General features: G+C 36.7%; 1 protein-coding gene across 18 annotated transcripts in view; it reads left to right on the forward strand.

Moving 5' to 3' along the window:
• The window catches only part of MEF2C (myocyte enhancer factor 2C), a 215,427-nt gene that overhangs the window by 110,919 nt on the left and 79,806 nt on the right, over positions 1–24,702 (forward strand). For all 18 annotated transcript variants that reach the window (XM_067464548.1, XM_060761767.2, XM_060761761.2 and 15 more), the window contains one exon: positions 15,042–15,245. In XM_067464548.1, coding sequence (XP_067320649.1) covers positions 15,042–15,245 — 204 coding nt within the window. The remainder of the gene's footprint in view (positions 1–15,041; positions 15,246–24,702) is intronic.

The following is a 24,702-nucleotide window of genomic DNA, read 5'->3' on the forward strand; positions in this document are numbered from 1 at the left end:
ATTTATCAACACCTGAGTTCCCCCCTGTTGGGGAAAAGCTGCTTCTGGACCTAAAACAGACCTAAATGTGCCAAAATTGTCGCCCAGACCTCTTAATCTAAGGAGTCTTGAATTTGTGAGCAAAGAAAATGGGCATGACTTTGAACATAGAAATACCCATAAGAGCTACATGTGATTCGTAAAATCTACTTTTTACCACCCCCCCTACTCTAGATCCTGCTCTAGATCTGCTTTGGACCTCATCATAGTTGGCAAATTCCCCATTCTAAAACACTTCACCCAATGCAGCCAACATGGAGTCCACTAGGTTTCATCACATGAGGCACAGCTACTTCTGGCAGGGCTCTGTGATGGCTGCATAAGCTAAGTGTTCTACAGCGGGGAATTCTAAACACAGGGGACTACCTATGTTCAGATTGGATATCATGGGAACAGTGTGGGAGTATGCTGGAAAGGTATGCTTTCCAGCATACAATGGGAAAGCAGGTGATGTGAGCAATGTGGGGCACTTGGCAACGGATTTGCTCTGCTGCCCCACTATTTGTCCCACTGCCCTACAGATCCTCCTGCTGTCTCACATATCAAGGATCTCCATGTGATGCTATCCAAAATGACATATTCTGGGTTGTGAGTGTCCTTGTGAGTTGTTCGGCTTCCCCTTTAAAAAGTAATATCCACTATATAGATGAAGGGAGACACTGTTCATTTTTATTTACTGCAAATAATTATAAAAGAGAATATTCTGCTTTGCAACATTATGCAAGTGTTCTTAATAATAACTGCATTTGGAAGTGTTTGTGGAAATTTTGTGGTCACAAGTATCTTCACCACCTTTAGTCTTAATATGAAAATAGGATTTCTGTATTTTAATGCACTGGAGATGAGAGAATCTCTGTTACCTCCTTGGTAACAAGTATCAAAAAGTTAGTTTTGTGCAGCAACTGATGAGGTACAGAGATAATACTGCAATGCATTCATTTAAAGAATTTTTATGCCACACTATATTCCCAAAAGACTGTCAGCATTGGTTACAAAAATCAGTGCTAAAAATTGTTACTATTCTGAGATTTACATTCTAAAAAGATGATAAACACAGGGGATGGGGTTGAAAGTGAATTGAGGGAAAATGTCTTTTTTAAAATCCTATAGTAGGTAGGTTCTTATAACACTGCGCATAGCATTGACTGCTCAGCTGCTAATGTTGATGCTAAGGAAAATGTGTCATTTGCTAATTTAGAAAAAGACAAATATATTGTAAGCTATAGAGTTCTATTCCAAATTGAAATGCTTATAATCAAAATCAGAAGAAACAAATTAAGTATTTGCTTCTCTTCATAGCAAGGCATAAATAGAAATTATGTAAGTAAATGCCCAGTCCCAATTTAGTGTCTCCGTATAAAATGACATAAAAGCAGCAATTACTGAAGTCACAGGGGTTCCACTTCCTTGAAGGATTAAGAGGCAAAAGAGAGAGCCAGTACCTCTCTTCCCTACAGTTTCCCATGGTAGATTGTCTTATTCTAGTCTGATTTGTGCAAACATTGTAACTGCGTTGGAGGGCTGAAGAATGTTTGAGTATAACATAATGCGGCTGTGCTTTTGCCCTTCTCCCTCTCCTTGATTTTTCTGCCAGTAGATCTTAGCCAACAGAACTGTTCTGTTAGTAGATCTCTGAAATCAGATGGTTGGCAGTACTTGTGCTTAATCTTAATCCTGTCAACCCATCTATCTTTAAGATTGCACTATCCGTCTTGAATTGGGTCTTCCGCAAGTGTTGTGCTTCCATGTTAGAAGTATCAACTTGTTCCCTGCACTGTACTTCTATTTTAGTATAATCACGCACAAGCTTACAAAATAATAAACTAGTACCTCCAACTGATTAAAGTGGTTTAAAATAACAAAATTAAAATTAAATAGTACAACAATTTACCCAAGCTTTTATGACAGCTTTGTTCCATCTCCATGTTAGCTACACTAGGAAGGGGGGAAAAAACATAAATATTGTAATCAGAGTGTTACTGGGACAAATCTGGTGAGTTAATACACTAATCAGTGTTTATTTAGCAGATAAATTTTAGGAGAACTGCCATATTGTCTATTGCTGCAAAAACTGAAAAGAAGCCTGTGACATCTTAGAAAACTAGCCAGCATGTGCTTTCATAAGGACAGTGAGCTGAGAAACTGACTCAGAATAAAACTTTTATTCAATAATGTAAATTATACTTTAAAAGGTTAAATTGATTAATTTTATCACACCACTCACTAATTGCTAATCACTTATCACACTAAAACCTTTTCATTGATTGCATAGATTGGCTCTCTCCCTCAATTAGTCATGGCTCTGTAACTTCCTTTGCAACCCAACCCCCCCCCCCCCCCCGGCAAAAAAACTGAGTTTTCCTGCTGCTGTTGACTGCAAAACAATGATGGATTGGGTCCAGATTAAGCTAATTGTGCTATACTCCCATGGAAATTAATGAGTCTTAAATTAGTCCTGATCCCATTATTTTGAATATAAGGGTGGCATCACTCAGCTTTGAAGAAGCTTCTTCTCCTGTACAGAGAAAGGAATGCCACTTTGAATATGCATGAGTGTCATGTAAGGATAAGTAGTTTTACGAGGACTATTATTCATTTTATAAATAACTAATCAAAATATAATGTTGTGTGTGAGATATGTCATGAAAACTGTCCATTAGCCTACAAGAGTTGAGTATCCTAGATATGGAATGCCTTGCAAATTTATTTAAATGTGGTATATTTTGTGTGTGTTTGTGATCATACTATATTTACATCTTGCATCACACACAGAGTGAAAGCCCCTTCACAGTCCCCTTAATGCATCAGATGATTCAGGTTCTTTTGTATGGGAACTCATGCCATAATGCCTTATTAGTTCTTCAGGTAGTACAATGTTGTTAATTTAGCAAAGACATTGTACATTTGTGTTCCTAAAAAAAAAAATGCATACTTAAAAATTAGTTCTTCAATAATTAACTGAGTTTAATTATCTCTTGAGATTTTCAGCAATTATGCCCTATCTAAAATAGAGTTTTAACGAGCAAAAAAACTCAATAGTATTTAATTGGGCAATTCTTGCTTTGAATATTAAAAATATTATCCAAAGGCTATTGATTAGAGGAAGTCAGTAGTTCTGATCTTACTTGAATCATATTCACTTTATTCCTGATTATTATTATTTTGTGAATGAGCTCTATTGCTTTTATGAGTAACCCCTCTTATTTTCTTAAGGAAAGACTCCAGTACAGTGGGCCTTTGCTATCTGCTGAGGTTTGGTTCCAACACCCTGTGGGTACCAAAACCCATGGATGCTCACATTTTTAAGGCATTGAGTAGTTAGTTTCCTACATGTAAAACCACCTTGAGTCCCCTTTGGAGTTGAGAAGGGCGGGATATAAATATGGCAAATAAATAAATAAAGTCCCATTATATACAATTGTATATTAAAATTGTGTCCCTGACTTATAACAAAATGGCAAAAAATGTATTGCTTTTTGGCACTATCAAGCCATGGATGGTTGAATTCATGAATAGGGTTGGATATGGCTGACTGGATGTATTTATGTAGTTTTTGCCTGAACACATTTTCTTGTAAAAGCACCATTGTTTTAAGCAATAAGATTATTATTGTTACATCTAGATCCAGGTTAAAAATTATAATACAGAATTGTATAAATTTGATTATCTCTGTTTATATACATCAGAATCTATTTTGATATCCCTGATTTATAGATTTTTGGTGGTCACACACACCCCCTTCAAAAAAAAGAAAACAAGAAAAATATTGTGAAGACAGATATTACACTTCTCAGGCTGTTTGGATAAAGTTTAGTGGTGTTTGTATTGCTAAGTTTTGCCAGAGCCTAACATTAAATGTTAGCTTCAAATTACTTTCTTTAGATCACATAACTTTTCATTTTCAGTGCATAGAAGCAAGGCAAGTGAAAAGCAGGCCACATTAGTACGTTTTCAAAAACTGGAGCAAACATTAGTCAGAAGAAAGAGTCATTTCGGTCTTCTAAGGATTCATTTGGAGGGCCCTGAGGGAGTTTGAGCTGGAGGTGGGAAGCAAAACTAAAGTCATTGTGTGGAGGAAGAAGTTGCACTCTTCCTGTTTTGACAGGAAATGGAGACAAATGTGCTTCCTGACCACTTGTTCAGTAGGGAATGAAATATTCTCTGACCTTTACCTTATGGACATTTTAGCTTTGTTTCAAGTAATAAACATGTTTTGAACCCAAACATGTGTTTGTATTTGCCAGAGGAGTCTTACTACAATACAGCCAAAACATCCAGCTTACTGTTTATTATTATGCACCACGCAAAATCATACACGGTGCCTGTATAATACTGGACAAAATAAATAGAGAGAGTGCAAAGGATATATAGCAAATAAAATGCTTTCCTTAGAACATCATATTGTATGTTTCCTTTACTCTTCCATACAAAATTTGTATTCAGTCCTGCATTCTTCTTGACCACCTTTCCCATTCAAGCACAACAAAAATAGCATGCTGTAAAGTTTCAGTGCAAATGTATAAAGTGAAAGAAAATGACAAAATGAACCCTGAGTGATCACATTGTGATGCAAAGCTGCTGTTTTAGTTCATTTCCATCTATCCAACATGTAGAGAGAAAGAACAGTGTTAGAATATGTGAGAAAAAGCAATGCTGTATCCTGCCAAAATGTATACTTTTTCAGTTTTTAGAACACCAGTTAATTATCATTGAGCTAAACCTTCCTGCTCTTATTTCTGAAGGCAATGTCATAACAGAAGCCAACAATCCTGTATCTGAAAAATTAAGAAATTGCTTCTTGAAGAGTTTGGTTAACTCTCTCCACTCATGTTTTCTTATCCTGGTTACTATTCTCACAAAAAAACAGAAAAGAAATAATGAAGAGTATTGAAATCATAACCAGGATGTTCTAAAAAAACCCTACCTACTTGTCCATCTGGTCATTTGACATATTTATTATTAAACCTATTCATGTTTACTGAAATCAGTACTGCATAATCAGCATACACCTTAATATTTCCAATTTAAATTACCTTCCTTTTGGCCCAGGGGAATGGTGGAATATGTTGTACATTGCATCCACAGCTTTGGAGCATCTTTCTAGTAGTACTTTCTGCCACCCGTTGTGGTTGAGTGTGCTTGTGTGAAGGACAATGGTTTTCTTTGCAACCTCTCTCTGTGCTGTCTTGTCCCTGTGAATTATACTGAATGATTATAAGAGCATAGCAGCAGGCTGATGAAGTGTCCCTGACTGCTCTTTTTAAAGGTCCTTTCATTTAATGGGTCCTCCTGCTCGGTCATTGCACAAAGGGGGATTTGTTAAGGGAGAATCCTTTAGTGATGTTTCAGCCTGTGGTGCTGAATGTAATCATACAGTTGGATGCAAAAGAGCCTTTGTTAGAATGGGGCTTAAAACACACACACATGTGTCCCCCTCATGTGGCGATACAAGGCTCAGTGACTTTTTTATTCTTACAGAAAATTATGTATTTTTTAAAAGTAATGTTAATTTTAATTAAGTGTCTTGGATGCTGTTCTAGCAAAGACATGCAGAAATTTAGTGACTTGGAATAAAGAATCCTTTTGCACTGAAACAGCTAGAAATATGTAAGAAATGTAGAAGGAGGAATGACTTGAGTCCACATAGTATTTTTTATCTATAGAGCGCATTGAAAACAATGGGAAAGATTGGTCATGATTAACATGACCCATTGATTTAAGTGGGAACAAAGTACTGCATCTAATATATGAAACCAACCGAATACTTTCAGAAGTTTTGAAAACAGCACTTAACAGAACAACACTGTTAAATTTATTCTTCGGGGCTTTCAAATCCTTTATCATGATTATGAAATCATTTTTAAAATGGGAAAAATATGTAGCATAAATGCAATTTGCCTAAATAAATACAGTGTTATCCTGGCTTCACACTGTATGATGCAAAAGAATTCAAAGGTCACAGTGAATCTTCTGTCCTTCTATATCCTTGGCGGAAACCAACACTGTTATTATGGGATAGTCAAAATTATTCTACCAGTTTCTTAAATTTTTAAAAGAGAGACAGGAATAGTCTGGAAGAGAGGAGGGAGGGGAGGGACAACAACAACAACATGATGTCCTATATCATCACTATCACCACAAAAGTGGGTGACGTCACTGGGAGATTTGTGGCTTTTACCTTTCACCAGTAATTTTTGCTCCTACATGGAGCCATTTACAGCTAGGAGTGGTGCAGTCTTTCAGCTATAATTTTAGATAATAATAAACAATGGCTAAGTGTTGTTCCTTTTTTGCTACCACAAATTGTCAGGATAGCTTTTAGGTGGAAGAAGACAATTTTGTCATGTTCTGCAAAGTTCCTTTATATGTGACAACCTGTTTCGAAAATGGTCAGACTTCATTCACTACAAATCAGAATGCAAGTGCCTTCCTGTATCCAATTAACATACAAACAGGGTCGTTGTTGCAGTTTAGATACAGTGTTTTGTGTTTCATCCTGTGGTCATCCTTTTCACATTTACTAGAATTGTTTTCCACTGATGCTTCACAGGATCACTCAAGCCTCTGCTTGGCTGGGCTGATGTTCACCAGGGCGACTTCAGGCCTGTGGCAAAAACATGAAAGCTGTATGTATATATTGAGCTTCCTTGAGCAAAGGAGATCAGGCAGTTATCACCTCAGTAGTTTAAAATTCTATGAGTGCACTGCCTACAAAGAGGCCATATGTACTTAGGTAGGTACATAAGGCATTACATTGGCTAGCTTTCCCATGATCAGTTTAGCTTGTGGCCAGACATTAATCAAATAATACCTCATGAGCAATGCACCATGACCTCTTTGGCCACCAGACTGATACAGAGGTCTTTACAAACAGTGGAAGTTCTGTGGGCTGGGGGTTGGGGAATGCATACTGACACTAGAGATATATACTCTGTTGGTGGACCTTTTTCTCAGGTTCTCCTCCTCCTCCCCATGATAACTTTAGTTTTGCTTCCTTCCTCCAGAAATTATGGGCTAAGTACAACTGAAATGACAATGTGTGCAATGAAGTGACTATTGTTTTAATGCAATAAAACAAAACATCCTGAGTAGGGAGCCATGAAGACATGTTGCAGATAGCTTATGGGAAACTTCCGGTTCCTACAATTTTTCACCTTCAAATTCTCCCTCTTCTGTTCTTCCCCTTCCAGGTTCCAAGCATGTACCTGCAAACACAGTCATGCATTTGGAACCAGGCAGGAAAAAATGAGTAAGGGAAGATTTGGTATAGAAAAGTTACAGGTGGGAGGGGAAATTTTATTTATTTCCACTGCTGTTTCTCAGCTTCCAATGGCCTCTTCTGTTTCTCTCTCTCTCTCTCTCTCTCTCTCTCTCTCTCTCTCTCTTTTTAAAAAAGCATACAGGTTCTTTTAAATCTATTTCTATTCCACACAGAGCTAGTCCTTTAGGTTAGGGGATTTACTTTCATTCACATAGTGCTATTTCAGTTGTAGTATTAAAAGTCTAAAGGTGAATTCTTAGCTAGCTAAAGTCTGAAGTGATAAATGCAATAATTGATGGATGATGTGAACATGCTCTGAGTGTTCCAGAGCTAGTGGGCTGTGAAGTTTCAGTTGTCTTTTCTGTTTCTCTGTGCTTAGTGGCATGACAGGACAAATTTCTATCTTGGGACTCAGCTGAAAGTCACTACTGCTCGACATACTTGTTGGTTATCTGACATGAAGTTGGTTGTCCATATGCCTATAGGAGGCAGTGATTACACTCACTCTAGTTGCAACATCTTGTTGTTACTTGGATCCTCTTGACTGCACAAAGAGTTTTTATGTCAGTGCCAGATGTTTGGAGAAACACCTATTGCTTATGTGGAAAATCTGAACAAAATTCTGAGGATTTGAGTGGAAAAACATGCTAGACAGTGTAAACTGTTGTTATGCCAGTCAGCACATGGAAGGGTGCTGCTTCGAGCAAAATATATAATGTGTAAACTGGTTTTAATTTTGAATTCTGGAATAACTAAGTGCTTCCTCCCTTTTCCTTAGCATAGCCTTTTTGAGTGCACCAAATAGATAGGACTATATAACTATATATAGTCTTATATATTTGAGAAATCTGAGTTTAAGCAGAGATAGAACATGAAAGATCTAGTTAAACAAAGAACTAGTAACTCCTTGGTTGAGTGTGTGCTCTCCAGTTGAAAGGGCAGACCTCAGGTACATCTCCCCACTTTTTATTGGTCCTCTCAAATATTCATTTCTGGAAAGTGGTAGTCATATTTTTCAAATCCCCTATGCACTCACTTCCTTAACTCAGAATACCTAAATCTTCAAAGATTTACACCTCTTTCTGATTACTTTGGACTTTTTAAAATGTAAATAGTAGAATAGCATGAAGTAGAAATGCTTGAAGATAGTTGAGGAAGATGCAATGATTTCCACTGCAGACACACTGGTTGTTTCCAGACTCCTTCCTCTCCTGTGAGTTCCAATGCCCAGCTTGAAGTCCCCAGCTCTGCCTTTTTAATCTTTCCAAGGAAGTTTCCTTGTTGTGTGGACTGTTCATGCAAAGTAGCTTCTGCAAGTCTGTACATGTTCTTCAGATATTTTGAGAACTGGTTTTCAGGTACTCTTAGAGCAGAGCTTTCCAAACATTTCATGTTGGTTTATTTATTTATTTATCATGTCAGGAACAACCAGACATTTGTATTACATTTTTAACAAAACAGACAAACAGACAAAACACAAAGTTTGCAAGCTTGGTAGTTGATTAAATGTCCTTTGACCAGTATCTGGCCACTTGGAGTGCCTCTGGTGTTTCTGCAAGGAGGTTCTCCATTGTGCTCAGGTTGCATTGCAGCAGATGGTCAGTGGTTTGCTCTTCTCCACACTTGCATGTCTTGGATTCCACTTTGTAGCCCAATTTCGTAAGATTGGCTCTGCATCTCGTGGTGCCAGAGCGCAGTCTGTTCAGCGCCTTCCAAGTCTCCCAGTTTTCTGTGTGCCCATGTTGGTGACACACTTCTTAGATATGCTTCATTTCATGACACAGTAATGCAGTTTTACTATCAAACCGGAGATTAAACCAATCCCTTAAGAGATACATCATACATAAATTGTAAAAATCAAATATATAACAACACAATATATCTCACCTTTATATATGATTTGTAAGATAATAACAGTAGTATCAAGCAAAGATAATAACAGCAGTATCAGGCAAAAACAATGTACTAAAGCCATTTCTAGCTTGTATGTAATAATGTTTGCCATTTTGGCCATACTCTTACAATGCTTAGCTGCATAGGTCCTGGTTTTCCCATGAGTCCTTGGCCCTATGAAATGTCCTGTGAAATGTTGGAGAGAATGCACCAAATCAATATCCATGGATTCAACCATCCATGGCTTGAAAATATCCCCCCCCCCCAAAAAAAAATCCAAAAAAGCAGACATTGATATAAGGTACACCACTTCACTATGCAATTGTATATAATTTTAGTATCCACAGAAGGTCCTGGAACCAAGTCCCAGCAGAAACGAAGAGCCCACTATATTTTTTAAGTGGAACAGCTAAGGATGAATAAGGACTCTGCTTGCCAAGTTGGGACAGTTAGAGGGCATGCAATATGGCATTTTTCTATCTGCAGATTATTTCAGTCAATAATATTTTCTTTCATGAGTACAAACTTAAATATTTGGGAATCAATACAACTTGGGACTAAAACAAAGAGATATAATGTTTAAATAATTGAAATATTTATTTATTTTGGTGTCTTTTCTACTCCACAGACTTGCTGAGCAAAACATCATGTCTGCTATCTCAATCAATGCTTGTCTGCTAATTTTGATTAGTTGAATGCTAATAGAGCAGACAGAAGACTAATTGTATAGTTATTAAAGTGCAATTTAAAAAAACCAATATATTAGTAATGTGAATTAAACAATAATATATTTCTATTTAATATATGAATAATGCAAAAGAAAATTCATTCTTAGATATCTTTCACAGATAATTTCAATAATTTCTGGTGTTCTTAAACTTCCAGCCATCACTAAAAGATTTGATTGTATGACAGTTTATTGTAAAAGTATGAGATGCTAATCATTTATGATGATATTGTGCTAAGTGGAGAGAGAGAAAAAACACTGACTTTTTAGCAATAAAGTAGTGCCGTATTTTAAAAGAATGCTGAAATTTCTCTTTCCCTCTGGAAATGGTGATTTATAAACCCTGCTCTTTTATCTCTCAGTGAACAATAGAATCGTAGTTACATAAAGCATTTAAGGCAGATGTTGATGAATCAAATTCTGAGCAATTAGGATTACATTTCATTTTTTTTTACAAAGTAAACTCTTAGTCTTCTATCATTATCATTTTCAGTGTAATAAAAAGAAATCATTTGAAATGGTCTGGGACAAGCCATATGAAAATTAGTATGTGCTGGGTAGTATATTTATGTGGTCTCCCTAAATGTTCAGGAGCACCTCACTGTAAACACAAACAGTGGTCTTAAAGATATTTTTGTCCCAAAGTGTACTTTGATGGCGAGAAGCTGTAGCATGTTAAATACTGAGGTTTTTCTGCAACAGAAACCATACTATATACAGACACTCCTCCTCCAGTACTGTGGTCTGTAAGTCTGCTTGAAAATAGCTTTTTCTACAGCACTGTATGTGGGGTTCGTGCATCCTACCCATCCTATGTCCTGGATTCTTTAACATCTACTGAAAAGGGGAAAAAAATCAGTGATGTGCTCAGGTCACTTGAAAATGTATTGCCATTTCTTACAAAACATAAACCAACTCGAAAAGGCTTTAAATAATCAAGTAATTCCAAAGCAGACTATACACATATGTGTGTATGTGTATACTTGTGTATTTGAACCATTCTAAGAGGGACTAGAAAGTTTTACTTCAGGAGTTTGTGTTCTTTTTGAAGGCAGATGGTCCATATTCAAGATCAATTAATACAGATTCTTGAATCATTTAAACCTTTTGTAAGTTGTATAATTGTATTTTAATGTATTTTTGTACTATTGTATTATGATGTTTAATGTGGTTTATCTTATTGTATTTTAACCCTCTGCTGTTAGCCGGCCTGAGTCCCTCTTCGGAGGTCGAGAAGACCGGGTTATAAAAACTCTAAACAAATAAATAAATAAATAAACCATGCAATAGAGTGATTAAATCATTGTAGAAGGACAGGCCATTTCCTATTCTATTCCATCAATCAGTGCCATGAAATTTATAATCTACCAGGTTTCACTTGGAAGATAAAATCCCAGAGGTGGTTCATACTTAGGTGGATTGCACTGATGAAAACACCAAGATCTTTTTCTTTCACTATTTTTGGAAGAAAAAGAAACCAGAAACAAGACTCAGTTTTCATGTGAAGAAGCTTTTCTCCTGCATCTTTTTTCTTTTACACATCAGTCTGTCAAAGGTATAGCAGCTACCCCACTTGCATCCAGGCCTTCCAGAAAGAGAGAGAGAGAGAAAAGAAAGCATATTCTACACACACAGAAAAAAACATTTTAACTGGATTAGGGTGGGATTAAAAGTAGACTGAGATTCCAATATGATTCCAATATGATCTGTAATAAAGAATATGAAGGGTCATAATTCTTCTAGACTGAAAGATCAAGATGGATGGGATTCCTTGGATTACAGTCTAGTACAACCAGTTGCATGCTTGGAGATTTTACCTTCCCTTGAACCCTGAGCTTTTCTGTAATTCACGGCACGGAGATATAATAGAATGAATGATAGGCAGTTACCATGAGGACATATTAGTTTTACCTTATTTTGTCTCCCCCAGCTATACCCATACATTTTAAAGTGTAATATTCTGGATGGCATGTTTTTAATATTGAATGCAATTTTAAAATGTTTAATATGCATTAATTTTAGTTCAGTAGATTTTAAGCTTAATATTTTAATGTGTTTAAGGTACTGAATAATTGCCAACTGTAATCCGCCTTGAGTCCCCCTTAGGGTAGAGAAAGGTGGGGTATAAATAGGGTTAACAAATAAAATAAAAAATAAATAAATATTTGTCTGTTTGGCCACTTAGAGATGGTGACCAAAGTCCTCCAGAATACACAATGAATCATCTTTGCTTTAACACATTCTAACAGTCATGGGGCCTTAGTTGGAATAGTATAATTCATATCTAAGTAATGTGTTTTTGTGACTCTTCAAAAAGATTTGGAGACCTCTTTGGAACTAAGGAAATTGAATGCAAGATTTGTGGAGGAAAAACAGTTCAGTTGGAAATCATTGGTGTTGTTTTCTAGTGTTCTGTGAATGGACTGGAATGGAAAATAAGTTACTGGGGTTGGACAGATATATAAGCAAATGGATACTGGTTTCATTAAGACCTAACATCTTTCCAACGGGATCTGTTGAAATGAGCTACTTCACACTAGGAACTGTTTACTATCACAGATATCAATTATTCCAACATATACTCATATCATATCCTCCTGGACTTGAATACTGTTGTACATATTTTACCGTATAGTTCATAATTCTCATATAATGTGTCCCCAAAAGTTTGTGGAATAAAATGAATGCCTTACCTGATGGCTGGAAGCTGCATTTAATCCAACTGTTTTGCCTTAAGTAAATAGTAGATCTGTCTGCCTTGAAAGGCAGGAAGGGTGGGGGGTAAAATGCAGTTGCAATCTATGAAACTGACTTGAAAAAAATATTTAAGTTTAGCTTTGTGGTGCACTTCTTTGGGAAAATATATTTTTGCAATGGAAAAAAAGATTGACATTGTGGCATTATGGAAAATAAATGTGCAGGGAATTGGCAACCAGCCGTGTTTCTTTGAAATGGACTAGATGGTGGGATTAGACAGACTTAATGTCACGTTTCCCATGGCCTGACCAGCTGAGATTTCATGGCAGGCTGGGCTTGTAGTTAGCATTAGACTGCATTAGGCAGGTAAGAAGATAAAACAACAGCTTTATGAGCAATGCACATTGGAGTACTTTGTGCCTTGAAGAGACATCCGTGCAAAGAGATAGTTTGACTTATACCATTAAAGAGCTGATAGCAACTAACTAATTAAATTACTTTATACTATGTGTGTACTTTTCTCCAAGTCATAGTACCATATAAGCTTCACAGCACTACATAGTTTTGCTTTGGCTACTAAGTGCATCCAGGAGTGCTCATTATTCACAAGCAGTACTATATAAGGAAAAGGTGCCATTGGTGCACTGACACTGAGAGTTAGTGTAGGTGATTAAAGCATTGGACTGGGAATTGGGAGATGGAGTCCTAACTGAGCTATGAAATCATTGGATGACTTCGGGTCAATTATTCGCTCTCAGCCTGACTTATCTTACAATGTTGCGGAGACTAAAACACTGAGATGAAAAGCCATGCAGGAACACCTTTGTTTTTGCTCACTAAAGACAAGCTGGGATGTAGACTTAGCAAATAAATAAAATTCAGGGGCTGGAATCCTGTTGGTGACGTACAAAGGCTACCTTCAGTTTGCACCCTGGTCCTCCTCCCATAGTTGCCTTTCTGTTGGTTGGCTCTGAGTGCATGTGTATATAATCCAGCACCAAGAAACTAAAGGAAGGGCTCAGAGAGAGGACTGAGTTATGTCTCATTTAACATTTCCCTATCCTAGTAGTTCTGTCATAAAGGATATGCCTTATCCTTGTTTTTAGAGATGGGTTTATAATGCAAAGGCTCTAAGGGTGCTTTGTTTTATTTGAGCACTATCATTTTAAACTAGTCAGCAAAATAATCTAGTTTGCATGTACAGATCATCCTTGCACTGAGTATCTATGTTAAAGTTGTCTAGTAAAACCTCAAACATAATATTGTCTGAAAAACACTAAACTTGAAGTTGTCAAATAAAGCCTTGAATGTTTTAACACATAAAGAATTGCAGTTATCATATATCTTTCATGGGCACTGCTGCCGTGTATTCCACTGAGTAAACTGCATGTATAATTCTCCACTGCTGTGATGCCTATGTTTTCTGTACATGCAATGGAGTTTGAGAAATCATTCCCACAAGAGATCCTTGTATTGATGAATAGAATCACAGTCTGTTAAGAGAACCTCTTCAAAATTATTAATAAAAGATAATATTCTTTTATCCTGCCTTGATCATTTTACTCAATGATTTTTAGCTTATTGTAACAAGTAAATAATCAACATAGCACTTGTTTTCATTATCTTAGGGAGATATGGAAAGAGGGGGAAAGTCTGGGAGAGCAATTATAGAAGAGATGTATGTGTTTGTAGAATAAAAGCCCTTGTTCCATTTTTATTTACCATTGTGCTTCATTGTAGAAATCTGCACAAGTAATTGGTTTCTTGGTATATATGTTACCTTCTTCCTTCTTAATTAATACCCTGCTGACATTGAATGGCATAAAGTGAAATGAACTACAAGTATCATCATTTGTATCACTGATGAATTTGCAAAACCAAAAGAGACAATGGTGTGAATGAAAGGGTGATGTTAGTGGCAAGGCACATATCCAATAGGAATATTATGATATGTGTCATATCATAAGCACCCCAATTAGGATTTTAAAAATTAGCAGCTTCCTTGTGTTGGCCCCATTCTTAAGTTTGAGATTGCTTTTAATTGAAAGGATTGTTTTATACTGTGTAATTTTATTTGACATTGTATCTAGTATCGAGTAGAATAGCTTTATTGTCATTGTACAAATCGTCTATTCAAAATACTGTCTATTCTAAATATTTTGTGGTATTTAATGAAGCATATTGTTGTATATTCTGTTAACAATTATATTACAGTGTTGCAACTTGTTCTGTGCAGAATCTTCAAAAAAACTTCACCTTAAAGGACACGCATTTCAAATAAATAAATAAATAAATGATGAGAAAAAAGTGTTGTTTTACCTCTTTCCTGAATTTGTAAAAATCAAACGCTTATAGCAACTGTAAAGCAGTAATTCATGAAAGCCAGGAACAGACCTGATTTCTGCCTTTGTTTTTAATTTTTAGGTGACATTTACGAAGAGGAAATTTGGGTTAATGAAGAAGGCTTATGAGTTGAGTGTTCTGTGTGACTGTGAGATTGCTCTAATAATCTTCAATAGCACCAACAAACTGTTCCAGTATGCCAGCACTGATATGGACAAGGTGTTGCTGAAGTATACAGAGTACAATGAGCCACACGAGAGCCGAACGAATTCAGATATTGTTGAGGTAAGAACAATCCCTTGATATTTTCCCCCCTCTATACTTGCTATTCAAATCTGAACTTTTTTTCTATAGTTACTACTTGAAGAATCTGTATGTATATTCATTCTGCACATACCAAAATATTCATTTCAAGTTCAAACTATGTGGGTGGCTTGGTTTTCTTAATTACATTTGCTTTTGATTTTCTTTGCTTCACTTCTCTCAAATGCAGACATCTCAGGCTGTGTCTATACTGGACACTAAAATCAAGGCCAGTCCAGAAAGAGAGCATCATTCTGATCCCTCCTTGTTGATCACATTCTGAACTGGCCCCAGAGCAACCATGATGGTGTCCCCATGCACCAAGCCAAATCCTCTACAATGCCACATCTGTATCCAGATGATCCTGCTGGGCCAAGATCACATTATCTCTGCTGTCCCATCTTTATGTTACACTTCTCTCTGGTGAAGTTCCCCGTAAGAGCCCAACCATTTTAATCATGATCAGCAAGTAGGGAGCAGAGCGATAATCTCTTTCTTCTTGACCCTTTCTGATCTCAGCAAACATGACTGCAACAGTCAGGCTCTCACAGGAAGCATCTTGGCCTGCAAAGAAGAATGGCAGCAACACACTGATGACTAACCCCTTCCCTGTGCTGATCTCAGGGGAAGAGTGATGGTGGTGTGTGTGTCTGTGGACAATGGATCAGGCCAAATAGAAGCCACTCCAGTTGTTCACATAATACAAAACCCTGGAGTTTCTTGCAAACTTTGATGTATTCTGTGATGTGCCTACTGTGGAGCCAGGTTGGGTTCAGGGTTAAGAGGTCCATATTCTTATCAGAAATAATAATGTGTCGTGAAGACTAACAGCACTGGTTTTGAAGAGAATATGTGTTTTTCACAGCCTTACATGGATTCAGATTTAAAGGCTTCCTCTTTACCACCCACATTTTTTGTAATGTGGTTGCAAGTTGAGCTTATTTTATAGGTCTAGCATGGTAACAGGAAAAATTAAGCAGCTCTTTCACTCACTCTCCCATATTATAAATAGCAGATTACCCATTGGAACAATTTCTAAATCCATGTTATTGATAAGTCATGATTAAGCTAAGCAAAAAAAAAATTGCCAACGTTTGAAATAAACAGATCTGTTTATCAAGTAAGCTGTTACATAGTGCAAAGTAGCACTGCAGGGATGAGGGCAGGGAAGGAAACAAACCGACTGACAGATTGACTTGATATTAAAGTCATTGTGTCCTTGAGGTATTTGTTCAATATATTTTGAAATAAATATTTTGCTACTTTGCAGAGAGTAATAGAGGAGCATTGATTCCCAGATGCTTTGTAGTTCTTGGTTGGTATAATCGATTTACTCTGTGATCTTAAGGCAAGAAAAAGATGTAAGCAGATAGTTGAGTCACCTCAGCCAACCTTAACGTTCTTCAACAAATACTTATTTCACTGTAATGATCTCAGGGATTTTTGCTGCTGATTTCAGTGGAGCCAGAATTTAAGTGCCTGTCTGCCTGGTTGCTTCCTGTGGTTCTGGCTCTATGCTTTAATGCGAATCCAGCAGTGTACAAAGTAGTGTCACCAAAAATTTTAAAAGTGTGTTTTCCTTCCTGAAATGCCACCCATGTTGATACTTGGTCTGTTTTACCATTAACTCACAGGGTTATGTGATTGCAAGGGTACCGTATAGTTGGAAAGGTTTGGACTTTGCATTTCAGCTTTCCAAAATATTTAAGATAAATGCAAGCTGATATAATATCATTTGTTCCTACTGAACTGTATGAGAAAATGTTTAAGCGCAGCATGTAAAATCTAAGTTTTAGTTTGGCCTTAATATTGACATTGACTATTAACTTAGAAATACTTTGTATCTGCCTCTCTCTTTTTTTCCTTTTTTTTTTCATACTATCTTAAAAATGAGAGAAGGCTCTGTTTGTGGAATTCATTGCCATTTTTGACAGTGTTTAGAAAAAACTTAATGGCAAGGAATGAATTCTCACTACCCATACTGGTTGGAGAATTCTGTTATTCATAGTCAAAAGAAGTAACTTCTCCAGGCTCTGTTTTTTGTGCTCTAGACAAATTAGTGAAGCGATGGTGACACTCTGTCTGATATCTTTGAGCTCTCAGACATACCACTCCTTCCTTGCCCATCCAGAATTTCTCGGTGGTTTGGCATGCCCTAATATGGACACCTTCACAGACGTACACCAGCTTGACATTCCCTTCCCCTGCATTTGTGTCATGGCCTTGTTAGAGATGTACTTTTTCACAAATATTTTTATGGCACTGTGAAGTAACATAATAATTTCCCAAAACATTAAGAAGCAAGCCCAAGGGCAAAGACCCTGAGAAAAAAGTGCTCCACCCTTGGATGCTGTGATTATGTGTACAGGATATAGATCTATAGTCAACATGGAAAATCCAGCATTTTTTAGATTTTTTTTAAAGGGACTTAGAATTCTCTGCTGTGAGAACTCTAGTATAGCCTCACAGCCCTACAACTCTCTAGAAGAAAATTCTGTCATTTCCTAGACTACAAATTTTACAGCATTGTAGAATAGAACCATGGCAGTTAACATGGTATCAGGCTGCTACTGTTGTGTTATATAATCATGTAGTGTATATACCTTCTCTCTTTCATCAAAAGGTCTTCCACACTCTTGTCTGCAGAGCAGAATTATTAGCAAAAATGGAGGCTTAGTAGCTTTTACTTTCCATGGTGCTTATTTTCAACTTGATTGAAATCTCCTTCTCATAACAACCAGTAGGAAAGAATGGAGTTAGTTAACTCCAACCTGTGTCTAAATTTCCCTTCATCCTGGACTCTTATCGTGGATGAGGGGGCTTTGGCTTTGGGACCAGGACATCCAGATCTTCTTGTCCTCCCTCCTCTGTGTTCTCTTTTTTGCCACTCTATAAATTCTGTTGTTCTGATTCCAGCAGAAGCGGGGATCTGATGTCAGATATTTCCCTCTGATGTTAGAAATGTGTCCGTATCATGGAACAAGAGGTGTTCCACAATTTAGACCCTGCAACACAATTTTATGAGTTTGTACAGCTAATGGAATAGCAGCTTTGATGTTATTATTTTTGGTTTAAATATGGATGCAAAGAATGCTTACAAACTGTTGTATCCTTTAAAATAAAAGATGCTTGAAATAATCCAAAGCCATGGTCAACCACCATGATATTTTTCACATAATTAGACTTGTTGACAAAACATTGAATTGTGTAAAATCATTGGTTGTTTCCATAAAATGTGTTATTTTCTCAGGAGGGGGGAGTTTTTAGACCTTTCCTACAGGGGGTAGGGGAAGCCATAGCCATATTGAGAATTGTTTTCAAATATAGGAATTGTTAAGCAACATTAACAAAAAAAGATAAACAAAATGCCTTGTGTATTGTTTCTTCCCATATGGAGTACTAGCTGCTAAAATAGCTTACAAACATGAACGAGTGTGATTTTCTATATTCAGAGTGAAGTATGGAGTGCAGAGGTCATTCCAAATTCAGCTCAGTTTTGGGGTCAGAGGAAGTGGTTCAGCAGAGTGTGTGTGTGGGTGTCTGAAGTAAAGGGATCTTTAGCCAATTTTTTTCCTGGTGTAATTATATTATTTAACATGGTAATTAGCATCACTGTTGCCAGTAGAACAAATCAAGAAAACAAAAGTTGAACAGGCAGCAGCTTTATGCACAGCAAGTAACCTAAGTACTTTGTCTTGGTGCAGAATAATTTCCCTCCTTCAAATGCTTAAGCATATCTGTCAATTTTTTTTAAAAGCATAGCCTACTGAAATTAGAGGTATAGACTTAAGGTGCATTCACACCATAGAATTAATGCAGTTTGATACCATTTTAACTGCTGTGGCTCAATGATATGGAATTTTAGGAGTTGTGGTTTTACAAAGTCTTTAGCCTTATCTGCAAAAGAGGGATGCTCCCTCACTAAACTACATCTCCCATGATTCCATAGCATTGAGTCATGGCAATTAAACTGGTGTAAAACTGAATTAATTCTACAGTGTGGATGCACCCTAAATCAGCCTGCTACTCTCTCTGTGGTGGCAAACTTTAAAACTCTTTGCTAGCATTGAGCTAAGATTCTAGTTCCTACTTGTGATTTATATGAATCAATATATGCATTTTCATCCTTTCTATTTTATTTTCATCAAGATTACACACAAAAAAACCTAAAGCAATTAACTACTTTTTCAAAATTTTCAAGCAAGATGGATTTGCTCTATAAAGATTTAGCATCTGGTATGTTGGCCTTTTAATCAATCTAAGATTAGGTGTTATCACTCAGTACTATCAGAGATGTTATCACTCAAGATTTTATTCTTTCATTTTTGTCTCTCACTCAAGTACATAATGTTTTCTATACTGTTGATACACATGCAAGTGCTTGCTGTGTTGGAGCCTTCAAACATCTTGCTCTTGTTTACTTCCCCAATTACACCCGCCTCCTCAATTCCCACCCTTACTTATACAAAGGGTATGGTCACAGATCTTCCAGACCATGTGCATCAGTCTTTCAGATTCTGCATTTCCATTGTCTTCCCTTCTTCACATAAATCACACTTCTCTCTGCTTTCTCAACGTGGCCCTTTTTGTTAAACCCAGTCCATCGATCTTCTATTTCTCTGTTCTGTCAGCAATGGCTCAAATTTTTCTTTCCTCACAAACCCACTCTTTTCTATTGAATTGAATCCATGATTGCTATGTTACAATCCAGATTCCCTACTTTTCTCCACCTTTAATTTGTCTCCCTTTTGGAGTTTGGACACTACCTTGTTCATACACACATACTACACACATACACACAACCACACAAAGCCTCATTTCAAATGCTTGAATTAACATTAACACTGCTGGATACATACATATGTTTGTTGTTTAATGGTCAAATGTTTCTCCACTGTATTTATTTATTTCCAATTTTACACTGCCTTTCTCACACCAAGGGACCCAATGCAGCTTACAAAAATGTAAATAGAAGTTGGCTAAAATACATATTACAAAAGTTAAAAAAAATTTAAACAACAATTCTATTAAAAAATTGATAGTTCAAAACAGTTTAAATTGCATTACAAAAATATAATTAAAAACAAATAGTATAAAATCACATCATCCCACTGTCAACACTATTTTTCATATGATTTCAAAATTAGTCAGAATTTGACCTAAATAAGAATGTCTCAAGCTGCTGGCAGTAAGAGAAATGGGGAGCCTAATTGTACCTCTCAGGGAATGAGAGGCTCTCTTCCATGTACTAACCAACTGTATCTGTGAAGGTGGTGGGACCAAGAAAAAGATCCCCCTCCCCCAAGATCTTAGAACTCTAGATACAGTTCTTTAGATAGTTTGGACTCAAGTTATCCAGGACTTCAGCAGTCAAAACCAGCACTTTGCCTTCCTCCCAGAAATGGAAATATCACCTAACTTGGTCATTGGGTACCATTACTTATACCTTCATTTCCACATTGATGTAGATATTTATTACATAGTCTTGTTTTTCTCCTATGTTTCTATTTCCTTTTGCTTCTCTGTTTCCTTTTCAGGGGGACACTATCTAGCAAACTTATTTTCTCATTAATTGAGTAGCTATTGAGAAGTGGCAAACATTTCCAGTTCACTAACAAGGAAAGCCTTTTGAGATTAGAGTTTGAAAAAGTCCCAGAATAGCCTCGTCATCCTATGTGGAGGATTATGAGAGTTATAGTCCAAAATGGATACTTTTCCAAGACCCATATTTACTGCCTTCCTACAATTGGCTATTCCTCCCTCCCAAACACACACACATGTACACACATTGCCCCAGATGCACTGGAAGCTGAAAGGAGTTGTTGTGCCTACCAGAGTTGAAAAGGTTGACTAGTGTGTGCACAGTTTCATGATGAACTGTCTTTGGGGCAGAGCCTAGAAGTTTAGAGAATAAAATGTAGAAGTTTAGAGAAGTGGAGTTTGGTGAAGATGAAGAGAGAGGATGGCATATAGTCATTCAAGGGATCAGAGTTCCAATTGCTCAGGATGGAGCATGATAAAAAGAGAATGAAGCTAACAGCATAATCTTATACACTGGAGAGAAGAAAACTTAATTCTATCTACTTCTCCCTGCCAGGCCATGGAAAGAAGGCTAACACTTAGGCAGTTGAGGTTACATTCAGAGAATTATTATCTCACTTAAATACTATGATTTTATAAGAGTTCTTTGTTGTTACAGTCTGCCCCATTGAAATCAGTGGATTGCATTCTATCTGCAGAAAATTTTACAATAAGAGAACTCTTAAATGCTGGTGAATTTTCTTGTGGTGCTTTTGAAATGAAGATTGAGATAGTGCAGTGTGATTGTTAGTTGTTGGGAAAAACTCCCATTCAAAGAAGTATTGAAGGCTAAAGAATTATAGCATGTTTAGTGTTCTGAAAAGTTATTAACAAGTAGGCACTAGCTCACTAAAATAATAGTGTGTACTATAATAGTATTCTATTGTTTGAAAATGTTTTTTTTAAAAAAATAAAAAATAATAGTGTGTATAGTAGATATCCTTGTGTCCAGCTGCAGAAGTGGTGCATTACCTTTGAAGAAAATCTCATCTTTGTCAATTAGCTTATTGCAGATCTTTCATGCAGTAGATCCCATAGAATACCTAACATTAGCTACCTGGTAGAGGATTCTGAAAGTGATGAAGGTGAAGACAAAATCCCCTTTGTCAATTATTTCTAAAGGTCACAGAGCTAATGACTAGCTGAGAGGTTAATTAGATTCCAAAAGCCTTTTCATGTCAATTAAGATTCTTATCTGTATATCCACAGTAAATAAGCACTTCTCACTATTTCAAGTTGTGACCCTTTGTCCCATTTATCCAGAGTGGACTTGAACTTGTTGGACAGTTGTAGACCGAGAAGATAGAAACGTGAGCTTCCCAGGAGACTTGCTTTTCTTTTCCTATATTGCTTCTTAATATCTGAAACAGAACATACAGTGAGATATGCAAACAGTCCCAGAAACATGTACATCTTGCATAGTTTGAAACATAATAATCAAACAAAATGAACTATGAATGAAATAGACCGCTATCAGTGTATTTGGAAGGACACCATTGGACTGACTAGAGCTGTTCTTCAGGAACTAGATTCTAAATTTAATGACAATTTCAGAATGTAAAAGCCCTGTGAATCAGATCAAGTACTATCTGGTTCAGTACTCTCTTTCCAACAGTGACTAACTAGTTGACTTCAGGAAGCCAGTATGCACACATAAGGAAAGCATCCCTGTGGATTTAAAACTTGCCATTTATGAACACCGGTTAGGAAATGGGAAAGACCCCAAAGCAAACAAAGGTAGTTTTTATATTACAATTAGTAGAATAGGGATTGCAAAAACTGGTTTAAGCATTGTTTGTAGAAACAATATAGGAATATGTGTTATGCTTCTAACAGAACAATGGAACATAGGAAGGATCCACCCTTAAAATCTTCTCTGGGAGAGTGGTGTTGGATGGGTTCTGGAGCATTTTAGGAGATGAAAAGGGCTGCAAAGAAAAAGAAAGGAAGTGATATTCCAATGTGCAAATGGAAGGCATCTGATATAGTGTTGGACTTCACCCAGAATTATTTTTAAATGTAATAATATTCTGAATTTTCATTGAAATAAACTAGAAAAAATGCTGAACCAGATCAAGAGATTTATGCATTTAAAAGGTATCAAACCATGTAGTCATGCAAAACAATTCCAAATCAATAAGGGGATTGTCTCCAATTCTCCATTCTCTCCAGTTTGCCTATCCACAGATACAACATTCTACTGTTTGAAAATGTATTTTAAAAAATCAAAAATAATTCAAAACCTTGTTTTTGCCATTGTACATAAGGAACATGACTTGTATGGCATAATGGGACTTGATTGTCTAAAGATTTTGTTACCCACAAAGGGTCTTGCAACTAAACTTTAGCAGATAGCAGGGACCCACTGTATGCATTTCTTGTTGTAACACTTTGTTGTAGCCATTTTAAATAAATTGACTTCATTGAAATCAATGAGCCTTTGTTTCCAAGTATGATTATAGCAGAGGACAGGACCCTAAGGCCAAGAAGCTGAAACTGAACCTTCTGAGGACTTGGAGTTCCCCAAATGGCTCATTGCATTCCTATTCTAAGGCTCAAGTACTTTAAGCTAAGATATACATTGCATTTTGGGTCTACCCCTTTGCTTTTGGCCTGACATGCCACTCCAGTGCAACCGTCAAGAACTTAAATGAAATCAAATTCAGGTTCAAACTTAAAGAGGCTCTTCCCTACTATTTTTGGAAGTTTGTTCCAGAGACTTCGCTGCAATTTACATATGAATGCAAAGTTGTTTTTTTAATGCAACTCACTGATTCATTAACTGTGTAATACAAATATATGATGGGCTAGGTTATGTGTTAGCTGTTGGCACCCATGAAAAAGGACAACAAATCTAGATTTTAATTCAGATGTTCTAGAGTGGCCAATTTCTGTCCTTAAAATAGGTTCAGCACTTTTGATAGCTCCTTTAAAGTTTGGACTAAAACCCAGAGCTGATCCATTGTTTTACTGAGGAAGGGACCCATCCGTTTCCACTGCTTTAGATTCATTGAGTCAAAAGTAAATTTGCAGGTGTCGATTTGACATCTCCAACCAATGCAAAAAAGAAAAAAGCTGTTTTGGAGTGCAGCCAATGTTGATTAAGCACATTTAATTTTCTCTGAAGTGTTACTGGTTTGGTTTTAAGCATGCTAATAAAGTACGGAGCAAACTGGGAGTACTTCTCAGCGAGTTGCATAAGCTTTGAAAAGGAGTAAATCTGATCAACTAGTTATGAAATCACTGTAGAAGAAAGCATAAATATGGCCCGAGGCAGTGTGCAATGAAAGTGGAGAACATGTGGCCCTGCCTATGTGGTCTGACTGCATCTCTTTTCATCCCGAGCCAACTTATCCAAAGGTCAGCAATGATGGTATGATGGCAGTAGCATTCCAACCGTATCTAGCAGTCTAACAATAGCTACACCTTCCCTGATGCATGGAAAACCTTACTGTTAACTAAGGGACACTCCCTAATATAATAGCTATTCATATGTACATTCAGTAGAAGTACAATCTGTGTATATGTGTACAGGCACTGATGATCTATTCATTTGTATCAAGATTCATAGACAAGATTTATGCATACATTGTCCAGTTTGCTGGTCTGTACACATGAGCATCCTCTGTCCACATGTACGCAAAGATGATGATGATGAATACCCCACTTTTTCCCTCCACAAAGGGAACTCAAAGCAGCTTACATTAAAAGCATTTCAGTACAATTTAAAATCCAAAATTATATAAACATTAAAATAGAATTAAACATCAATGATATCAATTCAAAAATAACAGTTAAAATCCATAGAATATGATAGCCATGGATAAATATGTGAAAGGATTTCATAAGGAAGAGGCAG

The sequence above is a fragment of the Anolis sagrei genome, chromosome 2, assembly GCF_037176765.1.
Source record: "Anolis sagrei isolate rAnoSag1 chromosome 2, rAnoSag1.mat, whole genome shotgun sequence".
Classification (NCBI taxonomy): domain Eukaryota; kingdom Metazoa; phylum Chordata; class Lepidosauria; order Squamata; family Dactyloidae; genus Anolis; species Anolis sagrei.